General features: G+C 42.7%; 1 protein-coding gene across 6 annotated transcripts in view; it reads left to right on the top strand.

The window, feature by feature from the left end:
* NFATC2 (nuclear factor of activated T cells 2) overlaps nucleotides 1-15,972 on the top strand; it is a 143,227-nt gene that overhangs the window by 32,747 nt on the left and 94,508 nt on the right. For 3 of the 6 annotated variants that reach the window (XM_073682733.1, XM_073682730.1, XM_073682732.1), the window contains exons 2-3: nucleotides 6,234-7,230; nucleotides 9,556-9,724. In XM_073682733.1, coding sequence (XP_073538834.1) covers nucleotides 6,234-7,230; nucleotides 9,556-9,724 — 1,166 coding nt within the window. The remainder of the gene's footprint in view (nucleotides 1-6,233; nucleotides 7,231-9,555; nucleotides 9,725-15,972) is intronic. The other 3 variants (XM_073682734.1, XM_073682731.1, XM_073682735.1) reach the window with 2 other exon arrangements.

Genomic DNA, 15,972 nt, shown 5'->3' with positions numbered 1-15,972 from the left:
GCAGGATTCTTAAAAGATTTATAAAACATTTCCTTCTGGCATACAGTTGTTGTTTTGGCTCGAGAGCAGGGTTGCCAACCTACTCTGAAAGGGAATCTGTCAGCAGGATTTCACCTCCCAAACTACTTATATATATATAGCTCTTTCCAAGACAAGTCCAGTAATCTCTTTACATGGGCAATTCGTTCCTCCGTTACTGAGAAATCAAAGCTTGAATCGATATGCTAATAGGGTTAAGTATTATTTGTAGATCTGAAGCCTCTGTCACTCCAACTCTATTCCCCGCCCAGCTCCGCCTCCTGCTTGACTGATGGCTCCTTTGCCTGAAGTCACACAGCATAGAGGCTGTCAGTCAAACAGGAGAATGCGGCACTGGGCAGGGAATAGAGCTGGAGTGACAGAGGCTTCAGATCTACAATAGCTCTTCAACTTCATTTCCATATCAATTAAAAAGCTGATTTCTCAGTAACAGAGGAACTGACTGGCTAAGTAAATGTATTGCTGGACTTGTCTTTGAAAGAGCTACACTCATATAAATAGTTTGGGGGGGGGGTGAAATCCTGCTGACCGACTCCCTTTAAATTATTTCTGGACACGTGAACCTAAAATTATGGATTGCCCCCAATTTTTATGAGCTTAAACTGTGCCCCTTTAAAAAAGCACGCCTCAGATGTCAAGCCCCAACATAATGCCGAAGAATAACGAAAAAACTGAAATGAAAGGAATAAATTAGATTAAATTAGAGTGTTTATATTGTTAGGACGATACACTCACTGTGACGTATACTAAGAAGTTGTATATAGAAATTGTCACTGCAGCTCTGGTGGTGATTGGAATATGAAACATGATGTAACAGCAGAATAGTGACTGCAGCTCTGGAGGTGATTGGAGTATAAGATATGATGTAACAGCAGAATAGTGACTGCAGGTCTGGAGGTGACTGAGTAATAAGACATGATGTAACAGCAGAATAAAGACAGCAGCTCTGGAGATGATTGGAGTGTTAGTCATGATGGAACAGCAGAACAGTGATTGCAGCGCTGGAAGAGTTTGGAGTATAAGACATGATGTTACAGCAGAATAGTGACTGCAGCTCTGGAGGTGACTGGCTCCAGAGTGCCGGGCTCCAGAGTGCCGGGCTCCAGAGTGTCGGGCTCCAGGATGCCGGGCCCCAGAGTGCCGGGCTCCAGAGTGCCGGGCTCCAGAGTGCCGGGCTACACAGTGTCGGGCTACACAGTGTCGGGCTCCAGAGTGCCGCACTCCAGAGTGTCGGGCTCCAGAGTGCCGGGCTACACAGTGTCGGGCTCCAGAGTGCCGCGCTCCAGAGTGCCAGGCTCCAGAGTGCCGGGCCCCAGAGTGCCGGGCCCCAGAGTGCCGGGCTCCAGAGTGCCGCGCTCCAGAGTATCGGGCTCCAGAGTGCCGGGCTACACAGTGTCAGGCTCCAGAGTTCCGGCCTCCAGAGTTCTGGGCTCCAGAGTGCCGGGCTCCAGAGTGCCGGGCTCCAGAGTGCCGGGCTCCAGAGTGTCGGGCTCCAGAGTGCCGGGCTCCAGAGTGTCGGGCTCCAGAGTGCCGGGCTCCAGAGTGCCGGGCTCCAGAGTGTCGGGCTCCAGAGTGCCGGGCTACACAGTGTCGGGCTCCAGAGTGCCGGGCTCCAGAGTGTCGGGCTCCAGAGTGCTGCGCTCCAGAGTGCCGGGCCCCAGAGTGCCGCGCTCCAGAGTGTCGCGCTCCAGAGTGCCGGGTTCCAGAGTGCCGGGCTACACAGTGCCGGGCTACACAGTGCCGGGCTACACAGTTCCGGGCTCCAGAGTGCCAGGCTCCACAGTGTCGGGCTCCACAGTGTCGGGCTCCAGAGTGCCAGGCTCCAGAGTGCCGGGCTCCAGAGTGCCGGGCTCCAGAGTGCCGGGCTCCAGAGTGCCACGCTCCAGAGTGCCACGCTCCAGAGTGTTGGGCTCCAGAGTGCCGCGCTCCAGAGTGTCGGGCTCCAGAGTGCCAGGCTCCAGAGTGCCGGGCTACACAGTGTCGGGCTCCAGAGTGTCGGGCTCCAGAGTGTCGGGCTCCAGAGTGTCGGGCTCCAGAGTGCCGGGCTCCAGAGTGCCGGGCTCCAGAGTGTCGGGCTCCAGAGTGTCGGGCTCCAGAGTGTCGGGCTCCAGAGTGTCGGGCTCCAGAGTGCCGGGCTCCAGAGTGCCGGGCTCCAGTGCCATACAGCGTTGGAGCAATTGTGAGTGTGGGGCACCGCAGGCGCTGTGAAAGGGCGCTGAGAAGAGCTCATAATCCACTCCTTTGTCTCCAAAGTATGCCAGTGCATGCGTACAAACTTTTGGGGGGAAAAGCATTCATGAATGATTCCCTTTAAGCAACAATATGAGGTTTAGTACATAGAACTTATTATGTGCTGAATTATCACAGTCCAGATATAATTTTTTTTTTTTACTGTCTAACTCTATGAAGTTTAGGAAATAGCATGACAATACAAATATGTTAATGACGGATGCTATTTAACGCCTATATTGTTTCGTGTTCGTTTAATGCCTTCTTACTGAACCTATATCCTTATTTATAATTTAGTTGTTAAACTTTTTCTATAACTTTTTTTGTTATTTTTCTTAAGTCCTTCTCATCTTCAAAGCACAGAAAACCATAATTGAAATAATTTGTTCTTGTTAACAGCATGGAATTAATTAGGACAAAAAGCTGTAACATACCAAGGCCTCATAATAGACGATGTTACGTGGCTTTGTAGTGCGTGAATGTAACCGCTGCAGCATATGTAGTCTCTAATGAAGCATGATTAAAGACAAGGGCTTCTTTTAACAATCACCAAAGACATACTGTACAAGGATAAGTTGCTGGCGCGGTTTACTTGGCATGTTTACTCTATCCTCGATCTTGGCCATTATGCACAATGGATAAAAATGCTGCCAGCTTTCACTGCTGTGTTACTTTTCACTTTACAGGATGCAGTATTTTTCATTATTATTTTTTAGCAAAGGTAGCATATGGGGGCAGATTTACCTGGCATTTCATATGTTGCATGTTGGATTAAGACTGTGTCACCTTTTTTAAAATGAATCTGTCAGCAGGTTTTTACTAATCAATCTGAGAGCAGCATAAGATAGAGCAAGTGAGCCTGATTCCAATGATGTGTCACTTATTAGGATGTGTCACTTATTAGGATGTTTGTTCTAGTTTCAATACAATCAGTGTTTTATCAGCAGGAGATTATCACTGCAGGACTGGGTCTCATGTGCACAGCAGTCAGGCTAATCTGTGTTACCCCGCCCCTACCACTAGTTGGCCAGTCAGGGATGTGGGCGGGGTTATACACAGCTCAGCATTCTGACCACTATAACATCTACAGGCTACATAATAGCAGCCAGGTATATATTTCTTTGAAATGCTCAAGCGTTTCAAAGAAAACATAGTTTGAAGACCCAGCGTGGGACAGTAGCCGGAGACAAGACTAGTCCGGCGTTGCCCCCTGGCCGCCTACTCCCAGCGCTGCTCCAAGTGATTAACAGCTCTCTTGTTATGTACACACATGGAAGAGACTTATCAATCACATGGAGCAGCGTAGAGAAAAGCTGGACAAGGGTGGCACCAGATAAGTCAGGTCTCCGAGCGGCTCTTCAATGTATAGTTCTTCTACAACACCAAGATTCATGCTGCCCATGGTTTGGTCAGCATGAAATAAGTGACAGGTTCCCTTTAAGGAAAGTGTAACACAACAAAGAATCTACCATTCTAGCACAAATGTGGTGAGCACCTAAATTTTCAACTTTTCCTTAAATCAGAAAACTGGTGTAAATGGCTTAATACCTTGTCCGCATGATATGCCGATAAACATAATCCGACCGCAACATATTAACAGGATAAAACAGTGTTCAACCGGATTATTGTGTGTAACAAACTGATGATATCATATCAGGAAAGTACTAGTGTGAGAAGTGTAGTTCAGCATCGCTTTCCTCTCCTATAGAGAGTGTGGGAACTGGTCTCCCGGACAAGGAACAGACAGGGTGACATCAGATTGCTGGGGATGAGTTTGGAATATTCACAACAAAAGCAGATGGCAATAACGTAGACAAACATACTGGGGGATTACACCGGGAACAGAAAAGCAGGAACACGAAAAAAGCCGTCTGCAGAAAACACTATTCTGATTACTTTCGAAAACTAGTGGTGGAGTAAAGTGATTTATTGGAAATGGAAGGAATTTATGTAAGACTTTTTTGATAATTTGACTATATTTTCATATGATATATCTACTTATTATTATTAACTGCCTTTATCAGCTCGATCTTGAGCCATGGCGACTTGATGGATGAACCCTCTGTAGGAAAATCGATCTTGTGCAAGCTTATATACTGTAGGTCCACCATGGTCAGCTTTTGATCTTCCCTTTTGGCCAAGTGTTATCAGCATCAAGATGTCCTCGCGGCTTTGATCTTGGCCCATTATGACCATTGGTCATACTCAGGTCGACCATTGGCTCTTCCCCAGTATCTTGTTGAGTGCCTTCCGAACAAGGGATGCACTATATCGAATTCCATTAGCTGTGCTCTCCATAATAAGGAAGTAGATTGCCAGGGCTTTCTTCCACGGATAATTTTCCATTTTTGTTTTTTTTCTTCCCTTTTTTCCAAGAGCCTTAACCTTTTTTTTAATTTTTCCATCCGCATAGCAGTATTAGGGCTAATTCATTGCTGGATGAGTTTTGTTTAGTTTTGAATGACACCATTCATTTTACCATTTCATGTACTACAAAACGGGAACAAATTTTACAAATGTGGTGAAATTGAACAAAAATATGCAATTGTGTTCTTGGATTCTGTTTTTTACAGCGTTCATTATTTGATAAAATTACCTGGCAAATGATTCTCTTGGTCATTATGATTATGGCAATATAGTTTTTTTTTCATTTATATGGTGAAAAAAATTGGAAATTCCTAAAAAAAAAAAATTTGCTTGTGTTGCCATTTTCCGAGATTCTTAACGGTTTCAATCCCCTGTGTGAGCGCTTGTTGTTTGCTTGTCGAGCTGACGGTTTTATAGATACAATGTTTTGACCCCTTCTTATTGTATTTTTTTTGCAGTGACTAAAATTTTACAGTTCTGGCATTTTGATTTTTTTGTTCTCTTTACGGCATTTACTGATCAAGTTAATTAGTGTTATATTTTGGTAGATCAGGCTTTTATGGATAGACACATGTTTATTTTTCAATTTGAAGTTTTCTTTATTATTAATGGGGAAAGAAGAGGGATTATTTGAATATATATATTTTTATTCTATATTTTGAAAACCATTTTTTTACTTTAGTCCCCTTAGGGGACTTGAACCTGTGGTCATCCAATCGTTTATACCACATGTACTGTAATGCATGGACTGTCCATAGGTCTCTTGACCCAAACTTTACAGCCTCATATATGCCTATGAGAACCGTGGACTCTCAGTAGATAACCATCCGTGCTCGGACCATGACGCATGGATGTGAAAATGTGGCATTAGCCGAATCCTCAGCTGAAATTCACCTTCATGCTGTTCAAGTTTTCTCTTAGATTTTTTCTTCTATAAGTGCACTGAGTACATTTTCCTTAGCTTGCTACATAAACTGAGAACATATTTCACAGTATATCTTTCTGTCTGTAATATTTTGCTTGGTAGCATGTGTGGATTTGTTCTTTCTAGCCAACATGATGTCGGGCCATACTCTTTTATACATAATAGGTTATTTTTAGTGCCAGACCTATTTTATATAAGCATAGTCTGCGGAAAGTACCATGTTCTAAAGGCTTAACCCAATAATAACCCTATATTCTATGGGATTTATGCATAGAGCAAATATATTTTCTTGTAGAGAATGAAAGTGAATTAAACGAGCCGTGTCCCATTTTTAGAATCTGTTCACTCTGCGACACTCCACAAACAAGGGTCAATGTGACTCCAAACTAAACTTGTCCAACTATTCTGCATTCACCCTGGATTTAAGACTTCATACAGATGTTCTTTACTGTTTAAGTACAATCTCCAGACCTTATTTACACTGGAGCAATCAGGATTTTTGATGTTTGGTTGGAGAGCAATGCCCTAGGAACTCTCCCATATTAATAAAGTATTTTAGTTTAAGTTTGATTATTATCCTTAATTTATTATATTTTTTAATTAACATATTCAATTGTCCATGACTGTTAACATAAGTTAATATTTAGTTTTAAAAAGACCCTTCTTTTTCCAGAAGAATCGACTCCACATAAAATCAACAGCCAATCTTCTTCTGGAGTTGTGTACACTCATGATGATGTCTCCGATTACGGGTCCAAACCTCTGGCTTATCCTAGGTTCACCTCAGATCGCATGGGCAGTATTGAACAGCACAATAGTGTAGGGTCCAGGTACTTAGACCCTAAAATTCCTACAGGGGCTCCAGCTCTGAGTCCAAGGATTGAGATCACTCCATCTCATGAACTATTTCATACAGGTTCATACCGCAGCAGAGATTCAGATACTTTGGTAGAACATCAGGCAAACTTGGCTGCTACCTTGCAAGTCTATGGTTATGATGGCTACAGAGAACCGCTTTGCTTGAGCCCTGCTAGTAGTGGGTCATCAACAAGTTATATTTCAGAGACTAATTTTTCTCCTTACACCTCGCCTTGCGTTTCACCAAATAATGGTCCTAATGATGACCTATGTCCACAGATACAAAACTTCCCTCGTTATTCTCCTAGAGCTTCTCCAATAATGTCTCCACGGACAAGCATCACAGAGGACACCTGCCTGGGACCACGTTCTCCGTCTCCTCGACCCAACTCACGGTCGTCATCCCCAGGTTTCAAAAGAAGGTACCCTTGTGCTGAGCTCTACAATAGCCATCAAACCAACATTTCTCCAAGACAGTCAAGAACGCCTTCTCCTCAGACATCGCCCCGTGTCCATCCGAGGGACGATAACTCTTCGCTGAGTTACATTAACCCTACTACATCTGCACATCTTATGGAAGATCTAAGCCTATCTACCGATCCTTCATGTGATGTACCAACAAAAATGTGGAAAAACAGTCCAGATCGCTCCCCAGTGGTTCCTCATAAGAGCATGTCTTGTCAGGTTTACCCACCTCCAGAATATTTTGGGCCTTACGAGCAAGATGAGAGGAAGAATTCTGATCCTGGGTCTATCCTACTTGTGCCACCCACTTGGCCCAAACAGATCTTACCTGCAATGCCCTACTACAGGTATAGTAAACCCTTTTTGGTTCTTCAGTGGAATAATGCTCAGTTATGTGCAAAATCAATGTAAAAATCACTGTACACACATTGTTAGAAAGCAGGATAATAGTTTGCTTTCATATTGAGTTTAAGCTATTTTTAATATTGTTTGGGATTAGCGCTGATCATACACATATGATAGCTGGTCGCAGACATCTCTCCTGACTCCTGCACATCAAGGTTCACGTGTTTTAAGTTGGGAGATCAGAGAAAGAAGACACTACTAGACAGCTTTGGCGACAGTATCTCCCGAAAAACAAGAGGGTCAGTGTTTAAAGAGTAAAGGCTCCATCAGATAAAGGTCCCAATATACATTAGAAAAATGTTGGTTGAACCTACAGAATAGGGGTAGAGAGGGATCAACAGATGGGCAAATTAATTTGCGTGTCTCCGGTCCATCGGCAAGGTAGAGAACGATCAGCATTAGAGATGGGCAGATCGATTTGCGATTCGGTCAGCAGTCTCTGGCCAAAGGACCAGACTCCCATGAATCGATCTGCCCATCTGTACTCAGCATGTTTAATTTCAACGGTAGAACCTTTTGTTTTTCTGGGGGATATACCGTGGCTTTCTCCGCTCTTACCAATGAAAATATGTGCTTGGTCGGTAAAACTGAGCATGTGTTTGTATGAGATGGGTTGGGACAAATAGGTGATTTCCAATCGAGCCTTTGGCTGACAGTTATCTAGGGTGCATTGGCACAATTAGACATCGGTCACTTGGACTGTGCACCATGGTCATAGTTCAAGGAATGTATTTGAGGATGTCATCAGATCGAGTACAAAAGTGCAATGGGTTAACTCCAAGCTAATTGCAAATCTATGTCCATTAAATCTCTGTCCATTGGAGTTTTACATGTTGGAAGGACATCCATTGATTATTAATGACTGATTAATAATAGACCTATGGAAAATAGCCTTCATGTCTTCTATATCCCGTAAAGTCATACAATAATTACATTCGACAATTTCATAGCCGATAGTAGAAATATTCACAATCGGCTTGTCCCAAGAGTTTTCATCCTAACTTATTTCCCACTACTAAACACCACAATAACCCATCCCAGTGTTAAACAAGTGGCTAAATAATGCATGCAGTCCTTTTATCGGCACTTGCCTGATCTTTAATCATACAGCTAGACTGATGGACCCCTTACAGGCATGTCCTAAATGTTCCAGCAGATGAGTGTATGCAGTTATATGGGAAACTTCATTACTTTCTGTGTGTGAACTCTGCTGAGTGCAATAGTAAATGGTTTAAAAAGCATTGATGGAACATGATATCTGGCAATTGTCCCAATGTTTTTCATTATTTAGAGGTTCATCCTGAATGGCCGAGCATGCAGGTGAACACGCAAGAAAAAGGGTCCGATTATGCTGATCAGTTTTTCTCAGAGTTGGAGACAAAAAAAAGTTTCTCCACCTCCTCCATTCTGTCAGTCTGTGAACATCAGACTGCACTCGGATGTCATCAGAGTGCAATCCGCTGGTTTCCACGGACCCATAGACTTGCATTGCCGATTTTGATCCATCACTTGAATCATAATCGGACATGTCACAGATTTTTTTACACTCGGTCAAAAGAAAAAAATGGGACATGTGCACAGCCCCATAGAATAACATAGACACGAGTGTTATCTGTGAAAATCACGGATAGCACTCGTCCGATATAATCAGTTGCATGCACGAGCCCTAATAGTAAGAAGGACATAAGTCACTGCCTGACTCCTATGGCGGCAGCTTATTTCTCCTGCAAACAGAAGGATAAAGCATGTAGAAATCCCACAGCCTGGTCCTTCTTTACCCTGACAACTGTCATCAGGGGTCAGGATGCCACCATACACTGGATGGTCAGCAGCTCCCCGCCAATAACATATTGATTTAAAAGAAGCTAGAGGTAACTTTCCCTTATCTTACACTGATTTTGGAGGACCGATAGTAAAATTGTCAAAATCAAAACCAAAATAATTAAGCCGGAGCATATGTTGGTAAAAGTGCAATGCGTAGGTGTGCATTCGCATAGTGACCATTTAACAAGCAGATCCTAAGATAAAAACAAAATGAGCAAATACCCTGCAGTAAGTAAATAATAATAGTAATGTAAATAACATAGGCAAATTAGTTAATATTGCTTTATCAAAAAAATGTAAAAGCCATCCTACCATGACAAGGTGACCCAATCGGGACAGCACCTAACTCTTAAAATTGCCGCAATGCAGAATTCGCTAAATAAATCTGGGAATAATATAGGTTTTTTTTAACACACACTGATCCTGTCTCTTTTCCAATCCAGCATCCCTGTTGCTTCACTGCCCCCCCTTGAGTGGCCTCTGACAAGTCAAGCCGGTTCATACGAACTTCAGATAGAAATACAGCCTAAACCACACCATCGAGCCCACTATGAGACAGAGGGCAGCCGTGGAGCGGTGAAAGCCACCACTGGAGGACACCCTATTGTCCAGGTAAGATTGACTCACTCTGTACTATTGAAAATCGTTCTGTGTGTTTTTTGATCAGAGCCAAATTTGTCTGCTGAGGAATCATTGATGCTTAAAGGGGTCATCTGGGACTTTTATTTCTATAGGGCTTAGCACTTATCAGCAGGTAGTTGCTACCTACCTACCAGTCCTGCTGTGTGACGATCTGTCCCGGCTCAGAGTGGTCACGGACAACTACCAGCCGCAATTCTCCGTCTTCAGTTGCGTCGACAGAGCAGTTCCTGCTCTTCCATGAGCATTGTGGAGGGACGTCACTGCCGACGTCATGCCGATTGACAGTTGACAGCGAGTGCAGCCTAATGCAGTGAGTAGCGGGCTGTCAATCAACATGATGTCAGGAGTGACGCCCTGTTAAGAGCAGAGTGGAAGAGAAGGAACTGCTGTGTCGATGTGATATCACAGGAAGATGGAGCAGTCTGTGGCCACTCTGAGCCAGGAAAGATCGGTGAATGGCAGAACAGGCAAGTAGTTTAGCTTCATAGCAAAAAAATAAAGTCCTGGATAACCCTGTTCATTTTAGATGACCCATGTAAAGCATTTGATTGTTCCTTTGCTGGTCAAAATTCTGGAGCCAAGTATATGGTTATAAAAGGAATCCGTAACTGAACAGTAAGTGCTACTGTAAGTACATGCAGGTTGCACATAAAGCTTTGGACAAACGTAGAAGTTCAGCATGTAGTATTGTTTCATTGCTTTCTATATTATTGCAACTTTTTAGAAATTTTTACATTGAGAATAGATATAAAGAAGCTGGGGCAGATTTACTATCCAAATTTTCCAAAATCTGTTTTCAAAATGTGCCAAAAACTCACGGATATGCTGTGTGCAATTTATTATGTGTTTTAGACACTTTTTGCTCCTCGCTAGACTTTTAAAAGTGTCTAGAAATAGTACGATGGTTAAGTGGAGTTGCAAAATGGCGCAGATTTCTTATTGGTGTGTGTTTTTGGCGTAAAATGATGGCTAAAAGTCAAAAAAGAGTTGGCGTAAGTTAGGCAAAAGTGTCTGAGCTATCACTCAGCATGCGATAATAAGTTTGAAGCGCCTTCTGAATGTCTCATTGGTCTGCATGCTGCCTGAACTTTGGATAGATGTCCAAGATTGTGTTCAGTATTCTGCAACTTAAAGGGAACCTATCTCCTGAAAAAACACTATTGACCTGCAAACATGGGGTTAATCTGCAGGTTAATAGCGTTACTAACCTGCCCGTCGCTTGCACATAGTCGAACAATGAGGGAAGAAAATGAACTTTATTTTCCCAATACATACACATATGCAAAGGTTTGGGGGGGATTCAAAGAAGTGCTTCTTTAATCTGAGAGCAGCATGATGTAGGGGCAAAAATCCTGATTCCAGCAATGTGTCACTTACTGGGCTGCTTGTTATAGTTTTATAAAATCAGTATTTTATCAGCAGCAGATTATCACTAGAGGACTAGTTGTCTTGTGCCATGTAGTCCTCTTGCTTTGTGTAACCACGCCCCCCATCACTGATTGGCAGCTTTCTGCTTATGAACAGTGTACACATCAGTGGAGTGGGTGGGGTTACTCAGCTCAACTGGTAGATCTGCAGCAGAGAAAACTGTGATTTTATCAAAACTGTAGCAAGCATCTCAGTAAGTGACACATCGCTGTAATCAGGGTCTCTTCCCCTATATCATACTGCTCTTAGTTGGGGTAGCAAAATCCTGGTGACAGTTTCCCTTTAAATTTAGCTTTTGTTGAGGAAGTTAGTTGAAAAAAAAATGCTGACACCATTGATACAGTTAAAAGTTATTTTTGAATATTGCAAGTTTCTTTTGGTAGCTTTTTTATAGCTTTTTTTTTTATTATTAAACAAGTTTATAACCAGGTCTGTCTAAGCAAGGAATTTTCTTGACATCTCAGACCTTTAAAAGGTGACTGTCATTTTATATATATTTTTTTCTATATTATAGTGTTTCTCACCTAGACCCCCACCGATTGGTCAAAATGCCTTTTTGAAGTCTGTAGCTCCAGCATAAGCTGTAGAGGTTCAATAGTAAGTCTATAGGTCTGTGTCACTCTCATAGCGCTGTGTCTGGACCCATACACTGTGCATGCAGCTCATGCAGGAACTGCGGACTTCAGGGCGGTATTTTGACCAATTCTTGAGGGTCTCAAAAAACTTTTATAAAATGACAGTTACACTTTGAGGGGAATTTTCCACTAGAGCCTATATATCAGTTCCATAAAAGTGAATGGAGTGGTGGATTAATAAGGATCCCAGCGGTCAGACCCATGCGATCTAAGAAAAAAACACTGTGGTGTCAAATCTGCACCAAAACGCATTTAAAAAGGGGAAAACTGTCTAAAATAACCACAATAATCAGAGCAGATTGCTAATTGCATATGTTGATGCAGACACAAGCAGAAAAAAATGCTGCATTTTTGCAAGTGGGAACATGGCAAAAATGCACCAGATGTGTCTGATGGCCGCTTATCACAGCTCTCATCAGAAAAGTTAGGCTTCCGATCTGCTGACAGATGCCATCTTCACTGTCCCCATTGGGGCTCACAATATAAATTCCCTATCAGTATGTCTTTGGAGTGTGGGAGGAAACCGGAGAACTTGGAGGAAGCCCACACAAAACACGGGGAGAACATACAAACTCCTTGCAGATGTTGTCCTTGGTGGGATTTGTACCCAGGACCCCAAAATACCGCTGTTAACCACTGAGCCACCGTGCTGCCTACAAATAAACTCACAGCATGACATGATGATGTGCAGCACGAAAATTAGCTAGTATTCATATGTTGTGTGGTGCACGACCAAAAATATTTTTGCCTCGGATCTCTGTAGTTTGACAATGCATCTTTTAACAGGTGAAAAATATTTGTTTTCTTATATGTTTTCCCTGCCCGTCAGGGTACAATGTCTTCAACTTTACGGCACTGAACTCTTATCACAACCCATTCAAAAGCCAAGAGAACTAATGTGAGTTTTTATCTTAAAAAGGATCAGTCCTTCCCAGGATCAAAGTGCATTTAATGGAAAAGGCGTGTAATGACTTTATCTTCTTCCAGACACAACCTGTCCGCAGTGCACATTGTAGCTGTAGAATTGTCTGTCCTTTTTTATGGCCATTTCAGCACTACCTGGCGTTTTTTTCCCTTGCTTATTCCATCCATGAGAGTAAACAAGTATGTTTGAATGCTCGGATGAACAAGCAGATTACTGTCATCTGGAGAGTTGTCCCCTACTTGCTGCAGACAGGTGTGAGCTGGATCCAGGGTGATGATAGGTCACTATTTGCACAAAGCGTACGACAGATTTGCAGCCCGCAGCGTAGGACAGGATGGCGATATATCTTTGTTTAGTCCGAAAAGCTGCTGACTCCCTCCAGGCTTCAGCTAAAAATATCCAGAGCCGCATATTTATTTTCTCTCAAGCAAATGAATAGTGGTGTTTTCATCTCGCCAGACTCAGAAACTCCCCTTCCTGTGACTGTAACCACCGCTGACACAGTCTGTCCGTCTACTCTATGACCCTGACAATAAAATGCTAGACGGGCACCGGTGACACCGGCAGCCGGCATTCTTATGCAATTTCTTCTACATCGCAATCAGTCCTTAACCTCTCAAGAAGAAACTAAAACCAAGCTAGAATGGCTCCTATTGCGCACCATGTTCTCTGCTTGAGCAAATGCAACTTAAGCTCAGATACATATTGAATTAAAGATAAAGAGACCTCCATGTGTAAAAGGGAATTTAAAGAGGACCGTTTACCAAATTTTTCATGTTGAACCGGACACACGATGCAGTAGTGGCTGCAGAGAGGAATAAAACTGTTTTGATCCTTCTTAATTTCGCCTCTCCCTTGTGGAGATTTTAGCAATCAAAGTATTTGGCATCTAATGAGTTAACTTTTTTTTAAGGCCAAGAGGGTGTTATCTGACAGTTTTCACTGGGGGCGTTTACTTCTTCTCCCTGTATGATACTACTGACCAATCATAAGCAGGCAGCAACACTCAAAGGAAAGAAGAACACGCCCCCATCTTAGAGCAGATTTCTCAGTGTGCATGTGATGGATAGCTCTGATCTCCTGCATGAGTCAGTGTGGGGTGAGGGACAGTGCAGCTGAGTTTAGCTGGGTCACATTACAAACCTTTCATTCAGACCTCCTGATTACTCAGTGTGATATGTCTGTTTTGCTCAAGCAACTTGCACTCACTCTGCAGTGAGATCAGAGGTGTCATATTTCAGAAAGGAGTAACCTGTCTGTTCTGGGCTACTCCTGGTGTGAGATGAAATGACACCATGTTCTGCTTTCACTGCAGACGGAGTTCAAGTTACTTTGAGCACAACAGACATAAGTATTATTACTAACACCTTTCAGATCTCATCTCCAGACAGGGAGTGTGGGGAAGGGGCAGTACAGCAGAGCTGACATGGCTATGAGAGGATGTGACACAGCTAAACTCAGCTGTGCTGTCCCTCCCCCACAGGAACCTTATCTGAAAGATGTTAGTCATTCTTTACATTATGGATCTGATTACTCAAGACCAGCGGTGGTCGCTTGGACCAGTGTTTCACAGGCAGCCATCTAATCTGTATGGCCAACTTTAGTAGAATTTTCTATGTTAATTGTAGAAAAATTATGGCAAAACTATGTAAATTTAGTTAAGGTTTGCATTTCCATGATTTTACATTTGCAGAGTCATATTCAGGTATGACTAACGCCATGGCTGATGGTTGGTGTCTGCGTTGGTGATGTAGAACAGTCTTTTTCATTCTGAACTCCTTTAGGTTACATGGACACCTAATATGAAGCTTTTGCAGTGTATATAACATGCTGCTCGCCTCCTTGCTGTTATCTTGTGGCCAACATAAGTGATCGGTTTCCTTTACTTTGTGTTTTTAACCACAGTCATGCGTACGGCCAACGCCAGACACAAGTTCTGAACAATGTCTGCACTGGGCGCCTTATGAAATCTGGCACAAAAATGTGCATCGTGCCTGGAAATATGAGTTGGCCGACGCCAGTTGGTGATACTTTTTTTCTTTTTTGGGTAGCATATAAAGAGCAAGGCCAAGTGTTGTGTGCATGTGTGTTTATTTAAAGCCTCTTCGATGCAGGTTCCATAACAGCACAAAAGAGATGTGACTGAACACCGGAAGGTTCGTTAATTTCCTCTTTCTTTGGTGAGAACTCACAGCCATCTCTTAGGTGGCTCAGTACAATAGAGGAAGGAAGTAACCTTGACGGAGAAAGGGCAGAAGCACAGTATTTGCTGCCGCTTATGTTGGATTTATGTTTGATATATTTTTTGGGGGGAGAGGAGGCGTGATTTAGGTAGCAGCCTTCTTTATCATTCTGCAAATTATGTTTGTTTTTCATAAATCACACTTCTGTAATGCTTCACAACTAGTCTAAAACAGGATTAAAAGGGGTGGCCAGATTAAAAAAAATCTTAAATATGTGTAAGATAGCAAGTTATACCACTTATAAGCTTCGACTATCAAAGGTTTATGTCACATACACACTTCTGAGCAAGTGACGTGGGGTGCAACTGCAAGGGTTAATCTAAACTCACTCAATCTTGCACTCAACCTCTGTTACAGGCTGCAAAGTGATAAATTACACCCGGACATAGTAAACACACCCGGCTAAACAACACACAGTAAACACACCCGGGCTAAACAACAGGCTGTAGTACTTACAATTGCTCATTTTGCCTTTGTTCCTAGTTAATTCTTCTCTTTCTCTGCTCTATGTAGAAACAGGAAGTCTCTTTTTCTTGCTAAAATCATTCCCCTCTTCAACACCTAATGCAGCTGCACCTCCTCCCCCTGCCAGGGACTTTTGCAATGACCCATGACTTGTGCAGAGAAAATTGACCTCCTGTTTCTACATAGAGCTTAGAAGGAATTCAGCTAGTCAGTTTTTAATCATGTGATGTCATAGATCTAATGGAAAACAGAAGAATTAATTGGGTAGAAAGGTAAAATGAGCAATTGTAAGTACATAGTGCTGTATAATATGAAGAATACAATATATTAAGAGGATAAAAACTTTGATTGGGGGGCTTCTTTAGCATCATTGATTCTTCACAACCAGTGTGACCATTTCTTTTATTTTGTATCTACCATTCAGTTTTGTTAAAAAAAAACCCAAGTCCATCTTCCTTGTTCAGCTACCAATTCTTACCTCTGCAAGACCCCAAATTTTGGCAAGAGTAAATGAAGTTAAAG

Source organism: Phyllobates terribilis, unplaced genomic scaffold (genome assembly GCF_046119375.1).
Source record: "Phyllobates terribilis strain yellow unplaced genomic scaffold, ASM4611937v1 Scaffold_5__5_contigs__length_657084704, whole genome shotgun sequence".
Classification (NCBI taxonomy): Eukaryota; Metazoa; Chordata; class Amphibia; order Anura; family Dendrobatidae; genus Phyllobates; species Phyllobates terribilis.
The sequence above is the reverse complement of the archived record's forward strand: the minus strand, read 5'-3'. Positions and strand labels throughout refer to the sequence as shown.